This window comes from Marmota monax, unplaced genomic scaffold, assembly GCF_021218885.2.
Source record: "Marmota monax isolate L192 unplaced genomic scaffold, Marmota_monax_Labrador192_F-V1.1 WCK01_AAM20220418_F8-fsc00052, whole genome shotgun sequence".
In the NCBI taxonomy this organism is placed as follows: Eukaryota; Metazoa; Chordata; class Mammalia; order Rodentia; family Sciuridae; genus Marmota; species Marmota monax.
This window is the reverse complement of record NW_026693473.1, coordinates 2,134,244-2,157,666: the sequence shown is the minus strand read 5'-3', so window position 1 is coordinate 2,157,666 and position 23,423 is coordinate 2,134,244. Positions and strand designations below refer to the sequence as shown.

The 23,423-nt window shown below is 35.8% G+C and overlaps 2 protein-coding genes across 2 annotated transcripts in view; both read left to right on the top strand.

Annotated features, from left to right (window-relative positions):
• Rabl3 (RAB, member of RAS oncogene family like 3) overlaps positions 1-12,199 on the top strand; it is a 41,978-nt gene extending 29,779 nt beyond the window's left edge. Inside the window, exons 4-8 of the mRNA XM_046458039.2 lie at positions 775-889; positions 3,473-3,623; positions 7,431-7,502; positions 10,289-10,327; positions 10,907-12,199. Of these exons, the coding sequence (XP_046313995.1) occupies positions 775-889; positions 3,473-3,623; positions 7,431-7,502; positions 10,289-10,327; positions 10,907-10,972 (443 nt within the window). The 3' untranslated portion in view covers positions 10,973-12,199. The remainder of the gene's footprint in view (positions 1-774; positions 890-3,472; positions 3,624-7,430; positions 7,503-10,288; positions 10,328-10,906) is intronic.
• A 6,912-nt stretch (positions 12,200-19,111) lies between these two features.
• The window catches only part of Hgd (homogentisate 1,2-dioxygenase), a 45,241-nt gene continuing 40,929 nt past the window's right edge, over positions 19,112-23,423 (top strand). The window contains exon 1 of the mRNA XM_046457809.2: positions 19,112-19,269. Within this exon, the coding sequence (XP_046313765.1) occupies positions 19,255-19,269 (15 nt within the window). The 5' untranslated portion in view covers positions 19,112-19,254. The remainder of the gene's footprint in view (positions 19,270-23,423) is intronic.

The window sequence follows — 23,423 nt, the reverse complement described above, 5'->3', positions numbered from 1 at the left end:
TAAGTTGATCAAGCCCAAATATCTTTAGGGCTGCATTTTGTCTGCTAAGGAAAAGTGTTTGTGCAAATTAAATCAATACCACTTTACTACATTCTTATTGTATTTTTAGTGAGTATAAGTAATATGTTTGTACTGCTATCTGTTGCAGGACTATACAGTGCAGAAACAATGTAACTTTGAATGAATATGGTTTCTTTTTTTTTAAGTCCCTGGTTCAAGGGTATTTTATTGCCCTCTTATTTGTTCATAATAAAACAATAACCATCAAAACAAAGTAGGTTAGGATGTGGTGGGGTACACCTATAATCCCAGTGACTTGGGAGGTTGAGGCAGGAGGATCATGAGTTCAAAGCCAGCCTCAGTTACTTGGAGAGGCCCTAAACAATGTTAAAAAAAATCCTGTCTCAAAATACAAAATATGGTTTCTAATTATACTTTAGTTTTGATGCTCTTGATTGATAAAGTGGTTCTGCAAGTAGGACCAGACATAGAGTAGGCACTCAGGAAGTGTTGAATGCAAAATAATAAAATATTTAAAGATATTTTTCCAGCCCTTCTAGAATTTTTTTCATTATATAACTGACAGTTTTATAGCTAATTATTTCTAAGTATTTGTACAGAAAAATTTTTTAATTGTTTGAGATTGTTAGTCATACTATAATATTAGATTGATTAAACCACGTAATGTTTGGACTTACTAAGCTTAATTTTGTCAATTGCAATATGAAGAAGAGTTGTTTACAATACTAAGATTATTATCTCTGATTATTTTAGGTATTATTTTAGTACATGACTTAACAAATAAGAAGTCATCCCAAAACTTGTATCGTTGGTCTTTGGAAGCTCTCAATAGAGATTTAGTGCCAACTGGAGTTTTAGTGACAAATGGGTAAGCTTGGAATTACTTTACAGTTGGTTTGAAATGTTATAACAATCATTTTTTATTTGCAAATTTTCTCCTAGTCTATAGATTATCTTTTCATTCTCATTCACTCTTTGTGTGTGTGTGTGTGTGTGTGTATGTGTGTATGTCTGTCTGGGTGTGTGTTGTGTGTCTCTCTCTCTCTCTCTCTCTCTCTCTCTCTCTCTCTCTCTCTCTCTCTCTTTCTCTCTCTCCTGGGGATCGAACCCAGGGCACTTTATCCCTGAGCTACACCCCAGTCCTTTTTATTTTTTATTTTGAGACAGGGTACTGCTAAATTGCTGAGGGTCTCACTAAGTTGTTGAGGCAGGCCTTGAACCTGCAATCCTTCTGCCTCAGCCTTCTGAGTCTCTCTAGGATTATAGGCATGCGCCATACACAGTTCTTTTCATTTTCTTAATAGGGTCTTTCACAAAGCATTTGTTTTCATTTAGATGAAATCTAATCTCTTAGTTTTTTTTCTGGATTATATTTTGATATCATGTGTAAAAACTCTGCCTAATCCCTGATTATGCAGGTTTTATAGTTTGGGGCTTATATTTAGATTTGTAATCTGCTTTAAGTTAGTTTTATAGAAGATATGAGGTTTTGACTGAGGTTAATTTTTGCATTTGAATGTCCAGTTGTTCCAGCACCATTTGCTGAAAAGATTATCCTATGATATCAAAATGTACCTACACAGCAAAGGAAACAAGAATGTGAAGAAAGAACCTACACAATGAGAGAAAACTGATTTTAAGCAGTTATCAGCTTTGTTTGTCTACCAATAACAAAATTTCCCATCAGTTTTTTCACTTAATGGTTTAAAAAAATACTGAAGATCAAATTGGAACTAAGATTTTATGAAAGAAAATAAGAAAAAAAGGAAAGCTAAAAAGAAATAAGAGAATATATATATACACACACACACATACATACACACACATATATATATGCTTTACATATACTTTAAGTGACAGAAATGTATGTGTGTCAAAGATGATATCTGCCTGGGCATGTAGCTCAATGGTGAAGTTCTTGCCTGGCAAGCACAGGCTCTGGATTCAATCATCCCCACTACTGCAAAAAAAAAGAAAAAAAAAAACTTGATAGAATATATACAAAATTTTTATGAGAAAGAATTGGTGAATTCCTCAGACACTCTGAAATTTTTTCTAATAAGTTAAATGTCAGTTTCAAATCATGTCCAAATCAGGATTGATGCTGGTAAGAAAATTTAAAGGCCTTAAACTTGAGCTATTATTGGCTTTGATGCAGTAAATAGAAGAATAATTTTTGAATGAGATGGAATATTATGTAGTTGAAAACAATTGTGTTCCAAGCTGACTGTGAAGGGCATAAATATTTAGTAATTTTGCCCTCCACCCCAATTTAATTGCTCAAAAGAAAGAAAATTGGTATAAAGAAAAGAAAAGAAACTATGCTCAGCTGGGTTTTGTTGATTGGATTATACGATATTGATTTACTGTCGTAAATTCATTTTAAATATTTTTAGTTATAGATGGACACAATGCCTTTATTTTATTTGTTTTTTTATTTTTTTATATGGTGCTGAGGATCAAATCCAGTGCCTCACACATGCTAGGCAAGTGCCACAACCCCAGCCCCTGTCCTAAATTCTTCAAAAGCAGATTTTGGTATTATATATTGAGCTTGAACATATCAGAATTATAAGTCTTTTAATTCTATGAACAGACTTTCAATTAATTCAACAATGGAATTTATATTTCTTTCAAAAATATCATTTATATCACCCTATCCTTTAGATAAATAGAGAAAAAATTGTTGTAATAGCCAGTGGCCCAAGACCACTAACCCTAAATGATTCTGATTGCCTTGTCTCCCATACTCTCATGTCAGAACAAATAACTATTTGGTAATACATTTTTTGCTCTCACTATTCATTTTCATTTCAATTGTTTTCTACCATTTCCACTTGTTTAATAGATCTTTCTTTGGGCTATGACATCACCTACATTCAATTTATTCTAGCCTTTGCTTCCCTATTTCTTCCTTTCCTGAAGTGATCTCTTCTTTATTCATAGATAGAAATATGCATGATACATATAGAGCTTATTCATACACCAAAAAGTACCCAGGAGCTTGCCATCTTCCTCTCTGGCATAAGGCCTGAGTACCATGTTAGGCTCCTACATTTTTCTACCCTGAAGTTTGAATCCACTCTTTGCTTCTACAATGAAAAATTTCTGAGTCATTGGCCGTAAAAGACAGACCTTGGGGAAGTCAAGTCACATGACTGTGGTATACTTGGTGAGCACTCTCGCTCAGTTGTTCAAGTAGACTATTGTAAAGACATACAAAAACAAATGTTGAATAGTTAGATGAATAGTTGGACCTTAATAGATGATGGTGAAGGATTGATAAATGAACAAATAAATGGAAGAAATTGGAAGAAAAATAATTTGTATGTGATAGATGAGCCAGGAATCAATTATCAGTGAAAATAGTGTAAATTACTTGTATTTAAATGTTGCACATCTGCATTGGGAAGGTAAATTCTGTTCACCTCTTCATTATTATTTATCACAGGGATTATGATCAGGAACAGTTTGCAGATAATCAGATCCCACTTTTGGTAATAGGCACTAAACTGGACCAGATTCATGAAACCAAGCGTCATGAAGTTTTAACTAGGACTGCTTTCCTAGCTGAAGATTTCAATGCAGAAGAGATTAATCTGGTATGTATTTTCACTAATGTATGTGTATTATTACAAGGTAAAGGCAAGATCAAAGACTTATTTTCAAATTATATATTCTAGTGAAAGAAGCTTTATACTTGAAGTCAGATTGTTGGAGTTCTAGTCCAAAATGTAGACAAGATTGGAATCCACATATCTAGACTAGGTGGTCATAGTCAACTTTAGCCTGGTATATTGATATGTTGAAATGTTCAAACTTTATTCTATAAATAATATAATCATGAGCTTTCAATTGAGAGTACTATTTTTTAAACCAAACCAAAATCAAAATAATTAAATTGATGAAGATGAATCTAGCTTGATTATTCTTGCTTTAGAAAAACCTCCTAGCTGCTTAAACAACAAAATTTATTTTAAAGGGCAAACTATAAAGTAGGAGTGCATCATAAAGACTAATTTATATAAATGTACGCATATAGAGAGGATTGAGTCCCCCCCTAAGATAGCTAGTTTAATTACAACTGAGAGCTAAAAGGGCTAAGAAACTGTTCTCCTATAAGCCAGTCAGCATTACCCTGATGAGGATTCTGGCCAGCACCTTTAGTCATGGTTGTCATTGTTCACAAGTAGGATTTCTATAACATAATCACTGAGTGTATTGCATTCCAGATATGCTGTGGTTGTGGTTTAATAATACTAATGGCCAACATTTGTTGAGTACTTATTATGTGCCTGTTCTAGTACTTTACAAACATCATCTCACATGTATCATCTTCACATCAACACTGTGAAGTACATAATATTACTATCCCCATCTTAAACATGAAGACAAGAAGGAGAAAGAGGTAACTAGGCCAAAATCACACAGGTCAAGTAAGGTGTTCTCAACTCTACAGCCTATGGTCTACAGTTAAGCCCTTCCTCACTTATTTATCCTCCAACTAATATTAACAATTTTGGAGCTGAAATAACTCTTGGAAATCATGTGGACCAACAGTTACTCAAACCTGACTGGATATTTATATTGCAAATAGTACCTGTGAAAAATTTTTGAGTACCTGCCCAAATAGCTGGAGATTTTTATTCATAATATCTGGTGGTAAGTCTAGGATGCTTTAATTTTGCATTTTTTTTTAAGTGGTACTGGGGATCAAAGCCAGGACCTGACACATGCTAAGCATACACTTTACCACTGAGTACAGTACACCCCCACCCCCAAGTCTGTAATCTCAGCAGATACTTCAGGTGATTCTGATGCTCTTGCTCTGTGAATCAGTATTTGTGAACACTGCTTGATTTAACCCCATCTCTGTCCCCATAATTGAGTCAGCTCTTACCTGCCATTCCATTGTTTCTTTACATTCTGCTATGCAATAGAAAATGCCTTATTTTTCTCAGCTGACACTATAGAATATTCATTGTGACTACTTCAAGTAGTCAGTGCTGCCAGAGGATTTGTACTCTAGAGATATGTAATTTCCACATTGAAGAAGTGCTGGGGTTACTTCATTTAAACATTATTTCCAAAGGGAAATTTACCATTGAATATACTTATTTTATTCCAGTGATAACATTTAATTTATTTCTAGTGCCCATGGATTTCTAGATGTATGTTATTCCTACTTGCCTTACAAAAGCAGGGCCACCTTTATTTGTTAGCAAGATGTAAAGGTATACAAATAGTAGGACTTCAGCTCACATAGTCTCCAAAGAATTTAAATTACATCATGGTTTTAGCTTTTATCAGTGTATAGCTTCAGAAACAAAACATAAAAGAGAAGAGACGGTGATAAGGATATAGGAAGCAAAAAAATGAGAAAAGTTGGGTGGAAGAGTTTCAAAACAAAAGGAGTCAAAAAGACTCAGCCAGTAAATATAAGACCTCAAAAACTAATGTAACAATATTAGGATTAGTGCTGGTTCATCAGTTATTATATGAATTTGCTTAAAACTAAAGAAAAGTGATAATATAACAAATATATACATCAAAAAGCAGAATTAAAGTTCTGCCTGAGTAAATGCAACTTGTTTATAATTGAAATTATTATATGGTGGAAGATTACTTACTTTTATAAAATCTTGTTAGACTTACTGTGTCTAGTACAAATTTTTCTATTAAGTGTTTATTTCAAAGTGATCATACTGAAACATCTTCCCTACTTAATAGTCCTTTCTCAAGCTCAGAAGAGCTATTTAGAGCTATTAATTTTCAAACTTTGCCCTCATCCATGATCAATGACAGATGGCTCTTTCAGCTCTTAATATTTTCACCCAAAATCATAGGGATTTAGATTCTCTAGGCAACTTGAAATTGTGGGTTCCTAGAATTAAGGTTTGATGTGGTTTGTTTGCTGTTTGATTTGGTTTTTGTATTTAGTAATTTATCTATATTTTAGAATCATCTCTGGTATCTTTGACATTCTGATGACTAGGTAATCAATATTCATTTTGCAAAACATTTCTAATTCAGGTCTAACATTTTTCATTTTTATGCCCCAACAGCTGTAGAAATGTGCTCAAACATTATTTCAAATATAACAATGTGAATGATGATGTTTTAGCACATCTAATCCATATACAGAATTATCTTTATTGTGTTAGATGCTTTTGTGTCTGAAAATTCAATCCACATTTTCTTAGAATGGGTAAGAGAACTAATATTACAGAACCTGCTATGTGCGAGACTTGGATTATCTCACTGATTTTCACAAAAATTGTATGGAATAAGTAGTATTATTCCCATTTCACAAATGAGTAAGCCCAACATTAAAGGCTTAGTCACCTAAGCAGCATTTTACAGTGTAGAAATATTGGCACAGATTTTCAAATATAGAACTTGCTGGCTTCAGAGACCCCTGATTTCCCTGCTCTTTTGTGATCTTTGAAAATTTTTGTTGTCTCTTCTTTTTTGTGGTTTTGGAGAATGTATTGCAAGTTCTTGCTGAAATTTAAAATGTGATCCTTGAAATGTTCTGTGTAGATAAAATATTTAATTGTTACTAAATTCACTAGAAAGGAACCATGTAGATCTAAAGATTACAAAAAAGTAATTGCAGTAGTTTTTCAAGGGGCACAGACAAATATCCTTGCAAAGGAGCCAACATGATATCCTCACAGTTTGGTTTTAGGTGGCATTTGAGGTCAACATCAAAGTACACTGCCTTTTGAGGTGGCATGTCAATGGCGACAAGTACTAACAGTATAACACTGAGATTCTAAGAGAAGGATAGTAAGTCTTTTAAGGTCTTTATAAGTTACTGTAATGATATAATGTGCCATTTTCCCCCTATTTTAAAGAATCCTACTGAATAATAATAACAATGTGTTTATTTATTAATGTCAAAAAGGGTATATCTTTGTGACCTACCACAAGATGGAGAAATCCTTGACAATTCTTCTATTTATTCTGTACTTCTCTAAATCCTTATTTTAATGCTTCATTCTGTTTTATAAACTGCATAGTATTTAGTTGAGCACTAGTGAGTACCTAGTCCTAAAATATGAGGACTGTTTGTAATGGCTCTATTTCTGGTTTTCAGGACAAATGCAGACAGGTACCTGATTAGTATCTTATTTTTTGTTTGTTTTGTTAGTAAACAGTTCTGTCTTCCTTTATGAATTGATGATGAATTGATTCCCTATACTCTAAAATTGTTTAAATGACAAAGAGTAAGTAGCCTTCTCTTTGATACCTTCCTTTTTGCTTTGTGCATCATAATTTGAAAATTATTTGAATATTTTATTAGAGTATCCTAATTATTTAGTATAGAAATGTGCAACAGAAAGTTCAAATTATTGAAGAACTTTTGCTTTCTAACTTTTATTTGTGGCTCTTATGTTTTCTAGGATTGTACAAATCCTCGGTATTTAGCTGCAGGTTCTTCCAATGCTGTCAAGATCAGTAGGTTTTTTGATAAGGTAATGGCTTCAATTAAGTTATTTTTAAACGTAATTTATATATTTGAAAGTTTAAAGTCTTTGTGGAATGCCGTGTCCCTTTATTCCTTCACCCCAAACTTCACAGCCTGAATAATACCTATTTTGGCCTCTCTTATCTGTTGATATAATTGCTCAAGGCCTGCTGACGTATTTATTCCATCACCAGTGTTCTCTAAGCAAAGAGTGAAAACTACTGGATTCAAGTGGAGTTTTTCAAAACATACCTAATTCCTCTCCTTGAGACAATTTATGCTTACTCATTTTCTACTCTTTTTGTTACTTCCTCATGCCCCCCTCAAAAAAGGCACTGCACTGAGAAGATTCTGCACAATACAAGCCTGAGTTCTTTCTGCTTTTTGAGCTATTATTATTCTCCATTAAGTTAAATGTTACTCTAACTTTGTAAGGTTATGTTGTTTTCTTGATTCCATAATATTTCCAGAATAGAAACTTTTGCTTTCAGGTTATTGACTCTTTGCTGGTGTCATCTTATTATCACTGAGCTAGAATGAAACTTTAGGATGACTCAGCATACTGGTCTTTCCTTCACAAGAACAAATACCTGCATTGCACGTAACATTAATCAAGTTTAAGTTGTTTGCCCAATGTTGACATTGGATAGTAAAATGAAACAGGATGCTTCCCTGCATGTCTCATTGAAAAAGATTAACTTCTGTATTATATTTCTTTTTAAGTATAATCTCCTAAGAAAAAACATTTTTCTCCTTGTAGATCTTCATTATGAAAAAGAAATTTTTAACTATTTAGAGATCATAAATATTTGTTTCTTTTTTTCAAGGTCACCAGAAGATAAACCATACTCCCCTCTGTGTTTAATATTAGCCCATTAAGAAAATTTTGCCTCACTCAGAACTTAAGTGGCGTGTGGTAAATAGGGTATAGATGTGTTCAAATACTGATTGCCACAGCTCTCAGAGCATCCAGAACCTCCAGACAGGAGGTCTGGGTGATAGGGGGTGTGCTGTACAAATATTAGCATTTTCTAATTATGCCACAACATGAAAAACATTGGAGAACACTTCAAAGAACCAGATTTTCTCTCCACATTGTTTTCAAACCTAAAGCATAAAAATTTCCATTTGGTTTAGATCCACTGCACCCATCTCATACAAAATTCTGTCCTCAAAGAGCAACATCATAAATGTCTGTGTCTGGCCCAAAATGGTTCCACAGCATATTATTTAAAATTTTAAATTATTAATTTTGAAATTTAAAAAGGAAGATATAGAGAATTAATTCTCCTACTTAGAATAAACCAGGTTGTCGGGCAACATTTATTTTTAAAGAAGAAGAAACAATTTGATTGTCTTAAGACAGTAAGGTTTAGTAAGAAAAGGACATTACAAGTTGGGGGTAAAGAACTATCAGCAAAAGCAAAAAGTGTCATTTCTCTTTGTTGCCTAAATCTCAACAAAATATATGTAGATTTTGAGGTTGACCAGACCTCTACAGCCTGATATGGTTGTCTAAATCCTAGGCATCTAGCAGTAAAGTTGTACCCAGTTTTCTATATGTCAGATCTTCCAGAAGTTAATGTAAAGATTTGTTCTCCAAAAGGGAGTCTAATTCCTTCTTCAGACTTCCTTAGATAGTAGTAATACTACTCTAACTGGTAAGATTTTCCTGTCATGCCATGGACAGAGGAAAGGGAAGCAGTTCCTTATTTTTGTGGCATCAAGTGTTTTGAGATGTACACCATTCCAGAACCAGCGTTTTTACCCCTGAGCCAATGAATGCAACTTTGCTTTGGGTCTCTTGTGGCTTAAAATAACCTAACCATAGACTCCAAGATTAAAAAAAAAAAAAAAAATCTGGATAATCTGGCTCTCAGGCCAGTCAAAGTACAGGCCAGGAAGAACATGTACTACTCTCATTCTGAGGAATTCTTTATGAATGTATTAGAGCTCTTCTCCAGGTAACCTGTGTTCTTATTTAATTAACTTTCCTTATCACAGCTGCTCTATGTAAAGAAAATAGCACTGCCTCTACAACTATTGCAGTTTCTCAAGTGTTAGAACATATTTCATTATTTTTTAAAAATGTTTTTCATCATCTGAAAATATGGTGTTCTCAAGCTCATTACATTAGAACGTATATTTGAGAGTTTCTTTTCAATAGTAGAGATAGATTTGTGCAGATACAGCCATTGATTTAACTTATTTCTCCTACTTATCAAATACAGACAGTTCAGAACCCCTGAACTAAGGATGCCAATGAAGTCCATAAAGGAAGCTAATTAACTATCTTTGTTATCATCTGTCTACATTAAGGATATACAGAATTCATCACTATTTCCTATAGGCATATGGCAATTCACCACATCACATTGATGTCCTCTTTAAGGAATAGCTGTACTATTATAATGGGCAAGTGCTTTGCTTTAACTATGGATTCTGTTCCATGCCTTTTGAGATCAACAGCTAGGAAACTTAGAGCCAGATTTCCTACTGTGCTCTAGAAATTGCAGGGATCTTATCTTATTCTGTCATTTAGTTGTTTGTTTGTTCATTTATTGTTTTGATCTCTCATGCTTTTTGGAATGAAACAGGCCTTTCTGGAAATACTTTCGCAATCCTGATCTCATTGGCACTAGATTTTAACTCATTGTACAAAATGTCTGCATCTGTTAAATGAAATCCTTAATTTGGATACATTCCTTTTAGTCCCATCACTGACCCATTACAGTTAGCTGCTTTTTCCAGATATGTGTGCAAAGTCTCAAACTCTTTATTTGTTTCTTACAGGTCATAGAAAAGAGATACTTTTTAAAAGAAGGTAATCAGGTTGGTATCTGTCTTTTCTTGATAAAATGGGTTCTCAAATTTGGAGAGAAATGGTTTCCAAATTTATTTTCAGAAGTAGTTTTTTTAAAAAGTTGGGGAAGAGCCTTTTGTAGGCACAGGCAATTTATTTTATCCTGTCTTATTTAAATTTAAAAGGAGAAAATCAGAGCAAAGGGAAAATAAGGATCCAAGATACAAGAAGAATTCGAGAATAAGACTATATTACAAATAATAGAGGAAAATCATTTGCTTGTGACTCTAAAGGTATATATCTGATATACCTTTGTTTGTCACAGTATAGATAATTCACATAAAAGTCCATTAGGTAAGTATTAGGAGATTCACCTTCATTCTTTCTGATTTAGTTGACATTATCACCAACTTACTGGCAAATGTTTTCCATTTTAGTAGAATTTTCTTTATTATTTAATCTGTGGTTTTCTGAGTAAAATCTCAGAAAGCTAGTTCTATAATGAACAACAGGCTAACATACAGAAACAAAAAATAGGGAAAAATTTAGTATTAGCATTTGAATTTTTCTGCTTAAAACTTATATATGATTATTTTTCTTGCCTGCAGATCTCAGGCTTTCCTGATAGAAAAAGGTTTGTGGGAGGAACATTAAAGAGCCTTCATTATGACTGAATTACACTCATCTTTTGGAAGAGCGAGCAAGCAGTGGCAGTTTTCACAGCTTTCCTCTTGCTGTGTCAATTATTAACATCACAGCTTTCCTCTTGCTGTGTCAATTATTAATCATCTTAAAATGCTCCTTCAATCTCACCCTTTAATGGAAAAATGAAAGGAAGTGACAATGTGGGAGGTCCAGACTTTGTCCCCGTTCTCTCTGTTCCTCACCTTTCTGTCCCTGTTTATAGGTTATATAAAAGCCTGTGGAAATATGAGACATTGTCAACATGATGCAGTAAATGAGCAGTGACAGTACTGCAGAGAAAATTTACTCTTGACTGGAACTGGAGGGTTTTTATGGCTCTGTAATTTTCCCACATTCATTGCTGAAGCCTTAATTAACTACTTCAAAAATGTATCTCTATTCTTTTTACTTTCTTGAGGAAAAAGTTTATGTCAACCAGCCCTGAGTTGTCTACCCAAAACAATCTATGTCATGTTCAAAGATGCTAAATGGTGTTATTTAATTGTCTCCCCCTCATCACACACTGGAATACCTAAGAATAGCAATCCTTATCTCCCTCTCCTCTTCTTTGCAAATGGCTTGGTGGCTGGGAGAGGCGGACTAATAGCTGAAGTTAAATATAAATACAGATTAATAATGCATAGAGAACAGCAGTACCAAAAAGAAGAATTCTGTGAGAAAATGACAGCTCCTTCACTCTAGGTTACAACTGTCTGCAGCCTTCTACTGTTTTCTCTTTGGAAATAGGTATCATGAAATCTAAGACCTTCACAAAGACAGATTTACAACCTCTTCAGTGTTTTTTGTTTGTTTTGCTTTGTTTTTAAGAAAATTCAGCTCCTGAAATGTTCCTTAAATATAGTTTACTGATGATATTATTCTGTCTCAACAATGTATGTATGGAGAGAAGTAAAAATAAGTTTCACAGCAACACATTTACATGAATTATGAACTAGGATTCTTGGATTACACAATCACTCCAGAGCTTTTGAGGAATGGCGTGTGTGTGTTCATGTGCATGTCTGCATAATTGTCCATCATTTTTTATCTATCTCTTTTGCTTGTTTAATTGTCTCCACTCTATTTCTTCCTTAGTGCATAAAATTGGTTTCAAAAAACTGTACTTTGTTGCTTTATTTTATTACCATATCATCTATATTCCCTCTGTTTCTGATCTTGTTCCAAATTTTTAAAATAATAATAAATACACAACTTCAGCTCTTGTTTTTTATTCATTTTAACTAAATTTCAAAAATAGTTTAGAAATCAAGATATTCTGAAAGAGGATATTAAAAAATAATGTAAGTGAGTGCTTTTAGAAGGCAGTCTAGGGAATTTGAAAAAGCATTTTTAAAGCACTTTTCATCAGCTAGATTATTCTCCAGTTCACTTCCTCACTGACAAGACCTAGCTCTGGTTTGTTTTTCAGTATAAAGGAGAGTAATGCAAATCATGATCTGAATATGGAATTTGGTATAAATGTGTTATGCCAAAGGCTGTGCAGTTGAAAAGTAGAAACCAAATGCTACACAAAGCCTAAATCAGCTAAAATATTTTGTATTTTCCTTTTTATAAAGGATAGCAACTTACCTAGCATATTTAAGACCCTTGGTTTGGTCCCCACCATTGCCAAAATTTTTAAAATGTCAAGAATGCTAAGAATTAGTCTTAAGAATTGCTTATAGATAATAAGTATAAATACAAAAATAGTTTTTAGAAAGTATTAATTTTCTTACCTTTTTGATAGAGCAAGTTGCTTTGTTCCCCCAACTGAGCTGTAAACCAATATTCTCACACATTATAGGGGTGACGAGATGTGAAGGCATATTGCCATTCATCTGTCCCTCAGGTGGGCAAGACCCTTAGTTGGAATCCAATTAAGGATTTAGACTGCTCTCTTTACCTTAATGCTCATGGAGTTCAGGACACGTTACTCCAAAATATAGCACCTGGGCATTTGAGAAAACAGTGGGAAGGTCACTCATACCTCCCCTTCACTCTTTCTGTCCTGAAGCAGGTCATAAAATCTAGTTAACCTTCTCTGTGATTTAGGTCATAAACCCTTTATTCCAGAGATACCCTCCCTATATCTGTCTTATCCTCCAAGACAGAGAGAGATACCAAACAGAACCTGAACATACAGACCTTGCTAGTTTCATTAGTATGAACCGCCAATCATACTAATGCACAACTGTCAGTAAAAACAGATTTCTCTGTTTCTCTGAGTCTTAAATTTATATTAAATAAGTTTATTATAAAATAAACATCAAATAAATGCCTTTCTCCTGTTAATCTGCCTTTTGTTATAGGGGCCTCAGCCATGAATGTGGCCATGAATGAGAAAAGAAATCTCTCTTCCCCTACACTGCTTTTAAAAAGAGCTACTTCCAAAGGGATTGAGTCATGTTAAGGTTAGCTCAGGCTCTCATAATTTTCCTTCCTTGAAGCATTCATGATATAATCCAAGGGTTCCACACACTGTTTTCCTGTCCATTCTCAAAATGTGCTTCATGGAACTGATGTTCTGGGCCATTAAACTGAGATGAAGAGCTCTTAATTGCTGCCATTATGTTTTGGAATCTTCATTTCAGTAGTGTGTGTGATAGCACCCAACAAAGGTAGGGCTTTATATGGGTATTTAATAGATGGTGGTTTAATTGAATTTTTTAAAGCACAGATAGCATTCTATTTTAAGAAGTTTGAAGGACTAACAGGATGTTTGCATTGATTTAGTATCTGTTGAAATTCAACTGAGGATATTGTTTTGGGGAAAAGAGGAGAAGGAAATTAAAATTTTATTTCTCCATAGTCACACGACTGAGCTAAATCATTGTGGTTGGAGAGAAATATTCTGGGAAATTTAGCCCTGGGCCTCAAATATTCCACAGTATGTTTGCTTGTGTAAAACATGGGGAGGCAAGAGTTTGCCAGGGCTGCTCCATTGAATACGAAAAAGATCTGACTTTCCATTACAATTAACCTGCAATTTCATATAAGGACTTAAAGGCTTTCAAACTCAAAAGTATATAAAAATTCCCTGAAGTGCTCATTTAAAATACAGATTCCAAAATTTCTTCTCTGCCTCATTCCCCAGCCAATTCTTATGTATGGAATAAGGCCAGGATTTTGTATTTTTAACTTGACAAACCAGGTGATTCTGATGCAGGTAGTCAAAATCCAGGCTTTCAGAACACATCAAAAAGAAGAACATGCGTAGACTGTAGATTCTACTTTTATGAGCACCGTTATAAAAGAGTTCATCAAAGTTCATCTTTGCTGCTACATGATCTCACCTTAAGGAACTGATCTGTTTCTTCCCTCTTAAGGTCACGCATACTAAGATGAATGTGAGATCACATCACCTATTGGCCAAACAGGAAGAGTTGGCCTTTGATATACTACTATTTTTGTTGTCGCTACGTGTTTCTTTCTAATCCAGGTACCTTCTAATCAGTGCCTTATCATCTTAAATAAGCCACCTCTCTTTTTTTCTCAGTTGTCCAACCACTAAACTTTACCAAGGCTATCAATAAGTAATTGTGAAGAACAGAACTTCTAAACCCCAGTCAAGATGCAAAACCTCACTGAGACCCATCTTTTATTTGCAGCTGTTCTGCAGTTCTCTGTTGTCTAACTTTATCCTAGAGGGAATGCTCTGTGATCCTACTCTCATTACCCTCTAAGAATCCCCTAACTTCTTGGGTATGTTTTCCATTTTCTCGGTGTGAGTCACTGGCCTTCAAATTGGGATAGATGCAAGTATCCATTTTGAGGGGTATATAAGCCACAGATAGTTTTAAGGAGATCATTTTCCAGATAATCAATTTCCATTTGTATATATCTTTGTCGATAGTACAACAATATATTGCCCAGGTTGCAAATGTCTTCAAGATACCAACAATAGGACAGTCCTAAATATTTTTTTGATTTAAGGACTTTACCTGTCCCACTCCCCATAATTTTTTTATAATTTCTCCAAGCAAAGAGGAAAATTTTGATAAGAAATAGCCAAGGCTGTGACACATTCTTCCATAGCAATCCTTAGTCTATAAAAATGTCAAAAAATATCAAAAATATTACATTAAAAAGATCTATTAAATTAACATTTTTATTTCCCCAGCCCCTTCTGAATAAATGAGTTAGACAAAGTACCTCTAAGTGAAAGTGTAGTATTTAAAGTAAATGGTTCCAATAGCTGAGTAATAGTCTTTCCAGTCAGATTTCCAATTACTTGCTTCCAATGCAATTAAAGAATAACCTAATTGAGTTGTTGATAGTAGATCATTTAAAATAATATTTAATGATAAATTACTATGATTTTTGATGTTTAATTGAGAAGTGAAGCCATCACAAAATCTCTAACATTCATACCTTCTTATTTATGTGAACAAATTTTCTCAACATTTACATATGTAAAACCACAAAGAATTGGATGAAATGATATTGAATTCTGAATAATACTGAATTCTCATTTCCCTTTAGAAATAATTGTTCATTTATAGATATGTGAGTTAAAAGAGAGGAACATTCACTTCATTAAAAAAAGTGTCTCCAGAAAATTTTCATTTTATATTTAATAATATTTATTCAATTGTATAGTATTTCCAAGTCGCTGTCCTAAAGACAAATCTTCCAGACTCACATCTGGAGAATAAAATACTTGCTGATAGCATTCTGGAAATACAGTGGGCAAAGGAGGTTGGAGGTGTTTGGTTTTGGTTTTGAGTCAAGGTTTCTCTGTGTTGTCCAGGCTGGTCCCAAACTCCTGGGCTCAAGTCATTCTTTTGGCCCAGCCTCCTGAGCACTAAGCAGGCTGGAGGTCTCATCACTGCTTATTACACTTGTTTGGTGCTATCCTGCCCCCAACTCCCTGGTCTTTGTGAGTTTGAACTTTTTTTTTTTTCAGAGTTTCTGCAGAATTAACCTCCTATCTTGCATTTAAGCTGAGAGAGCTGTCTGCTGTCTCCAATTCCTGCTGCTTTTCAGGTTCTCTGCCCCACATGTCCCCGCATTGGTTCACCAAATTCATCCTCCTATGCCTGGATTTTAGCAGCTTTGTTGTTGTTGCTCATTACTTTGATACTGTGACTCTGCTTGGGTCCAATATGCTTTTCAGTTAACTCCATACAACCTACTCCTACCCTGATGCCTTTTTTGAAGGCTGATCACCCCATCCAGAAGGTCATCTCTTGACTCATCTCTATTTTTCCTGCCTTAAATGTCTGCCAAAACTTTTTCCCTTCCCAGAAGCCTTTCTGACTAGATCCCTCCACTCTTCTAATTTTAGTCAGAGGGCCCTTAACACAGTTCAGTGAACACACTGCACTTCTGCTTTTCTATCTTTGTACACATTTTTCTTCCCCCTGTTCAATGCCCTTTCTGTCCAACTCCCATTCTGTGTGATGTGGCTCAGACATCACCTCCTCCAAGAAGCCTTCCCTGACCCTGCTGGTCTGGGCTGTGCTCCCTGATACCTCCCTTAACATCCTGGACTCTTCACTATTACAGTACTTACTGCAGTCTGTAATGGTATGTGTGATTATATTAATTCAAATAGAAACCCATTATAGAATCAGAACTATCTGTACCTATTTTATTTAATCTCACATCCATTGGGTGTATATAGCACAGTGCCTCGAATATAGTAGTTATGAAGCAAATGCTTCTTTCATTTAATTGCTGTAACAAAAATAGAAAAGGACAGGAAATAAAGTTAACTTACCTAGGAGGAATCCCTAAAGTCTGGGGATAAGTTAATTAAATTTTAAATATTTTCAGGTCCCTCAAAGTTTTTTTCATACAATGATCAGATTTCTGACTCCTTCAGAAATCTCCCACTCCTAAAGAAGATCTGAAACACCTTTAAAATCTGCCATCAAAACTGGTTCAGTAGAAAGCACAGAAAGTTTATGGAAAAATAAAGCACTAAAGCTTTTTTTTTTTAACCCCCAAAGGTAATTTCCAAGATAATAGAGATTCAAGGTCCAAGGTACTCATAACTCATATATGCAAGAGATATCTTCCTCTAATTTACTTTCTATTTTGAGTTTAAATCTTTCGCAAATAGTGAAAACTTACCCTCAGTAAAGCAGGGGTCTCTACCCCCTTCTTCCTGGTTTGCACATAAATTCCACAGAAGCTTATATAAAGAATACCACAATATTATCTGTCTATGCTGACATGCTGAGATGTCCTGTAAGCTGCCCGCTCTGCAGGCATCAATTCAGTTTGTCACTAACACATCACTTGTTTCCCTTTTGTCTGGCTCTTTCTGTGTGAACACCTCACACAACTTATTTTGCTGCTGCTGCATATGCTGTAGCCCAGGGACCTCTGGAGGGTGCTTAGACCTAGATGTCTAGGGAGAAGGTATCAAACGGGCAACCTCCAGACATTTCAGGCCTTTATATGTTTATTGTTTGGTTGTTTTTTTTTTTTTTTTTTTTTTTTTTTACCAGGGATTGAACTCAATGGCACTTAACCACTGAGTCACATCCCCAGCCCTTATTTGTATTTTATTTAGAGACAGGGTCTCACTGAGTTGCTTAGGGTCTCACTAAGTTGCTGAGGCTGGCTTTGAACTTGCAATCTTCCTGCCTCAGCTTCCTGAGCTCCTGGGATTATCGGTTTGCATCACTGTGTCTGGCTGCCTTTATATGTTTTTGACTGCATAAATAAATCCTTTATCTATCACCACTTAACAACCAACCCCAAAACTTAATAGCATTCAATAACACCATTCTATTTGCTCACAGTTCTGTAGGGCAGCAGTTTGGGCTGGGTTTAACTGATGGTTTGTCTCTATTGAGTTCATCTGGGATCACTCATGCATCTGCAGTCACCTGACAGTCAATTGCCTCCTTCACACATTTGGCAGTTACCGTGGCTGATGCCTGGACCTCTGGAAGCTAATAGTCCTGCTTATTTGCATATTAGTCTCAGGCTGCAAAAAATGAATAAGTCCTAAGACATAAGCATTTTTCTTTTCTTTGTATCATGTTTGCTAAGAAAAATATTTCATCTCTTAATGGGAGGAGCATCTGCACAGCTAATAAACCTAAATTTTCAAATACCTCTTAGACTCAAAAGTTTTAACTTAATGTTTCCTTCCTTTTGCCAATGTTTAAAAATTGTAGCTACATCTTATCTCAAAAAAATCACTTAGCCTGCTTTACTCATTTACATTTTCTACCTGGCCTGTTGCATTTGAGTATGTGATAATAAAGCCTACCTTACAAAATTGTTTTTGTGAAATTAAATGAGGTAGTATCTGTAGAAAAACTTGGCACAAGCAAGCACTTGAGGTACATTTGCTTCCTTCCTGAATATCACTAGCCATGAAGTCACTACCTTCTGGTGACTGAGGAGAGATGCCAAGATGGAGGACAAGGGAGTCCTTGGAGAAATGGCTAGAGAGTAATCCCCCTGTCTGGTTTTAGAGGGGGAAAGGCATTAGGGAACACATTTACTAAAGAATTTATAAGAAATATATTAACTAAATATATTTGAAGAAATTAAGAAAAATAGTAGAAAACATTTCAGTTTGCTTTGAATAAAGTGCTCAGGCTCTGAATAGTTTACCCAGAAACCTGAGCTCATTCCTGCCAGGCAACTGCAGAGGCCTAGACTCTTGGGCTCAGGCCCTATCTTCAATAAGTTCTGTGGAAATACCTGGAAGAGAGCACAGTTCATTTTCTCACTCTTCTCTGGGGAAATGAGCATCTGCCCTATCCCTTCCTGGCCTGAGGCAGGACTGAATAGAGAATCCACTACCATCATCAGCAGGCACTAACTCCCACATTTCCTTTTCCAGATAGCTTTAAATTCTCTGCCTTTTGTACTAAGTCTTCTTCTTTCAAGTGAAACAAATAATTAATTAGCCAATATTTATGTCAGGTAAAGAGGAACAATGCTTTTGCAAACTCTTTCAGAAATAGTCTGTGTTTAATAAAAAACCAAAAGCATGGTTGGGGATGTAGTTCAGTGGCAGAATGCTTGCCTAGCAAGTGTGACACCCTGGGTTTGACCGCCAGCACTGCAAAGAAAAACAAAACAGTTGTGCAAGACATTTAGGTAAAAGATTGCTGGACTTTCTCCCTAATATATTCAATGGTTAAGCAATTCTTCTGGCTCCCTTGAGAGACCTGCTGACCAATGAGGCACAGTGTATTAGTGGGAACAAGAACATCTGGAAGGTGGTAAGAAGCATTTGACTGCACACTCTCCCTGGATCTGGATTTCTCCAAGTCATCACACTTAAAGCAGAAGGGAAATGGCTGAGCTGAAGGTAAGAAATCATCTGGCTGGGGCTGGGGCTAAGGTATAGCTCAGAGGTATGCTCAATGCCCTGGGTTCCATCCCCAGCACCAAAAGAAACCACCTAGCAAGTTTGCAGTGGCTTCTTTAGCCAGAATTGATAGAAGTTTCTGAAAACTCCAGTGATCAAAATCCTTGTGTTAGGGACTGGGGTTGTGGCTCAGCAGTAGAGCACTTGCCTACTGCAGAGGCAAGGCCCTGGGTTCAATCCTCAGCACCACATAAAAATAAATAAAATAAAGGTTTTGCATCCAACTACAACTAAAAAATAAATATTAAGAAAAAACTGTGTTCAGAGGCTTCACAGAAATGTCTATGCAGATAACGGGGGAGACAAGGGAGAATTGATAAAGGAAAGCAATACTGACCACCTCTTGTCTTTTTTTCATTTCAAATATGGTCTTGGACATGTAGGCATTTCCTAAGGCTCTCCTCCACCATGGACACACTTTTCACTGAGTCTGTTTCTCACCCCAGGGTCTCTGACCTGTTCCTGTAGCTACAGCTTCCTGCACTGCTTCCAGCAACCAATCAGATATGCTTAATATGATAAGTTATCTTGATACTCAGAATCAGCTTTGACCAGTATCTAGCACTTCCCCTAGGAAATAATTCTTTCCAATTAATGTGCATTAGAAAAGCATGAGTGGGTTATGTATTCTTAGGTGCTATGTATTTAACTATGAATTAACTTATATTGTAATCCTCAAAAGAATCCTGGTGTCTAGATGCTCTTGTTTCCATTTGACCAATAACAAAAGTGAAGCTCAGAGCTAAATAACTTGCTCAAGATTGTTGCCGGGAGGTGATAGAGACTGGATTAGTACTTAGGTTTTGTCTGAATCCAAATCCCAGACTCAGAAAAAAAGTCTTGGTGGCTTCTCCTAAACTGGGGCCTTCAGGCCAGGGAAAGGAAAATATCCCCCAGTATCTACAATCATGTCTAATGCCTAGCCCAGGCTGACATCAGGGCCTGATGCAAGTAGAGCTAAACAGAACTGCCCTGAACCTTGGCTCAAACTGAGTGGGACAGACCCCCTCCCAGAATGCAGGGTTTAAGCATTGCCCTAATGCCCTTTAACCTATGCTGAGTTTGAAGAACCTAACATCTCTCTAATTAATAGGGATCCTAAACACACTCAACACCAGAATAAGAGTTTATTTTATGCCCGACTGAGAGTTTACTCTCATTCTTTCATTCAGCAAATAGTATGGGCTAGTGTGTGATGCTGCAGATTAATCTAGGGTAGGAAGTAAGTCCAATTTAGGTAGAATCAAGAGGAACTTTCTAAAGGAGACTATTCTTAGGTTGAGTCTTGGGAAAAAAGTAGGCATTGGTGAAGTAAAAAATGATGGGGCCAGAGGAAACAGCATCTGCAAAGACACAAAATATGCAGAGTTCTGCAAGTTCTGGAGTCCCAGTGACCAAGCTTAACTGGAGTTGCTGGAGATCCAGCCAAATGGAAATACCTGGGAGGTGGTTGGATGTATGGATCCGGAACTCAGGGCAGTGGGCAGGGGTAAGGGGAATAGATATGTGATCATCATGTCAATGGTGGCTGCTCGGTCACGGAGAAGGGAGAAAACATAGAAACTTTGTTTTCTGATGAAAATCCTACAAGGAACTTCAGCAGGGCTGGAAACATCCTTACCATTTATAAATAAATTATACCTAAAATCTTATCCTTCTGTAATTTTTAAGCAATTTATTATGCACAGCACCAGCACACCAATGCAAATTGCATGCTGGTCTTTGTTCTCAAGTTCAAAGGCATTCTCAGCCTGCTGTCTAATCTCCAGAAGAAAAGGTTAGCTGCAGAGGTCAGAAATCTAAATGCAGAAAGTCAGATTGCATCATGCACATTCTAATCAATAAGCATTACATAACTTTAGAAAGGTTTCTCGTCTTTTTTTTTCCTTCATTTTAATGGATATATCAACATAAAACCTCAAATGAAATCACATCTCCATTAAAGCACAGCTAGGGGAAGAAAAGTAAAAAGATAAAATAATAAAATTAAATCTAAAAGTGAACTGTCCCACAGTCTTAAGTTGCTTCATTCTCCAGGCTTTGGATTCTTCATTTCTAAAATGAAGAAGTGATTTTACATGCAGACATTGGAGCCCATCACCGATACTTGATTCCCTAGCTTTGAATTTATATTGATCACATTTCTGAAAAGACTTGTAATGATTAGCTAGAGAGGGGACACATTGGCTTACATAATTAGTTTCCTTTTGCTGCAGTCATAAGTTACCACAGTATTATGGCTTAAAACAGCTCAAATTTATTCTCTTACAGTTCTGGAGGTCAGAATGTCACCAGCTCAGCAGGTCAATCAGTTCATTCAAGACAGAAATCAAACATGGCTAATAAAGAGAGGGTTAGAAAGAATCATTTATTGCATTGATTAATTTAGAAAGGTGGCAGCCCCATAAACAGAGTAGCCAGGCAGCAGTGACCATTCCATAGACAGAATGGCAAGAAAGTCAAAAGGCAAACAACATATTTATATAGTTGTGGATCAGGAATTTGCATATTTGTAGGTTACATAACAATATTCATGATTACATTGCAATCTCTTACTGTGCCTGCACCATTTGGCACATGGTCAAAATTGTGTCTAAAATTGTGTTAGGTCTCCCTCCTGAGCATGTCTTTAATATGGAAATGCATTTAAATGAGGTTCCTGGTTACTTTCAGTCAAGGGCTTGGTCAGATCTGCTTGCATGAGTTTGATATTTTCTTGTTATTTATTTTAAACAACCAATGTAGTTGGGAGGCTTTTTCCTATTCATCTTAAGCATAAAGCATATAGTCCCTTCCTAACACCAGCTTAATTTTTTTTTTTTAAACCAGAGATTGATTGCCTACCTCTGGAGGCACTTAACTACTTACTGAGTCATATCTCCAGCCCTTTTTAGTTTTATTTTTTAATTTTGAGATGGGTTTCACTAAGTTACTTAGGGCCTCACTACATTGCTGAGGCTGGCTTAGAATTTGCAATCCTCCTGCTTCAGCCTCTTGAGCCACTGGGATTACAGGCATGCACAACCAGCTTAAACTTTAACCCTATACTCCTGCCTTAAAAAGTCTGAAATTAGTTGCACTGGACTAAAGTCAAGGTGTCAACTTGGAAGTTTTCTTTTGGAAACTCTACACAAGAATCTGTTTCCCTGGTCCCATCAGCTTCCAGTTTCCATACCTTGGTTTGTGGCCACTTCCTCTCTCTTCAAAGTTCATTGCTCAGATCTCTACTTAGATCATCTTTTGCAATCAAATCTCCCTCTTTCTCTGTATCAAAATGATATTTATGATTACATTTAGGGTGCACCCAAATAAACAGGAATTGCCCCACTCCAAGATCCTTTACTTAGTCATATCTGCAAAATTCTCTTTCACTACATAATGTAATACTCTTAAATTCCAGGGATTAAGACATTTCAGGTCCATTACTCAACCTACAGCAATATCTGCAAGTTGACCTAACAATTAATGTTAGCCAGAAATACCAGATTCCTTCTTTGCATAGGTAAAAAAGGTAATGGTAGTTCCATCTTTACCCTGGCTTCTCTCACTTTACTTCATGACCAGTAAAAGGAAGTGAGGTATATACCATTTGCTAGTCCCATTAGGTAGTACTTAGAATCTGACTCAGAAGAAAGCACCTCATAAAATTATTCTGACCAGTAAATCATATCCTGGGGACCAGGTGAGAATTAAAAAGCTGTATACTAGTGAGCTGCCAAAGAACTGAAGGTACTGAAGTCACATGGAGCTTAGTAATTTATTCTTTAGTTAGAAAATGTACATAAAATTCTCTTGGAAAGAAAATCATATTTTTATGTTGAATCAAATTATTCTGAAATCTGAAACGAAGCAAACATACAAACACATTTGCTTAATGTCAGATTTTTATTTTGCTACATTTTCCTATAAGGTAATTTTTACATAATCACTGAACCAGCTGGAGTCGAATGCTTGGATTTTCAGGGCTGATAAAAGCAGAGTTCAGATTCTGTCCTTGAGCTCAGAGCCTTGAGAAAGCAGCTGCAAAATGCAGTTTCCCCAATTCAGAAGCTTTCAGCAGTGAGGGAGATGGCATTTTAAAACTCTAATAAACT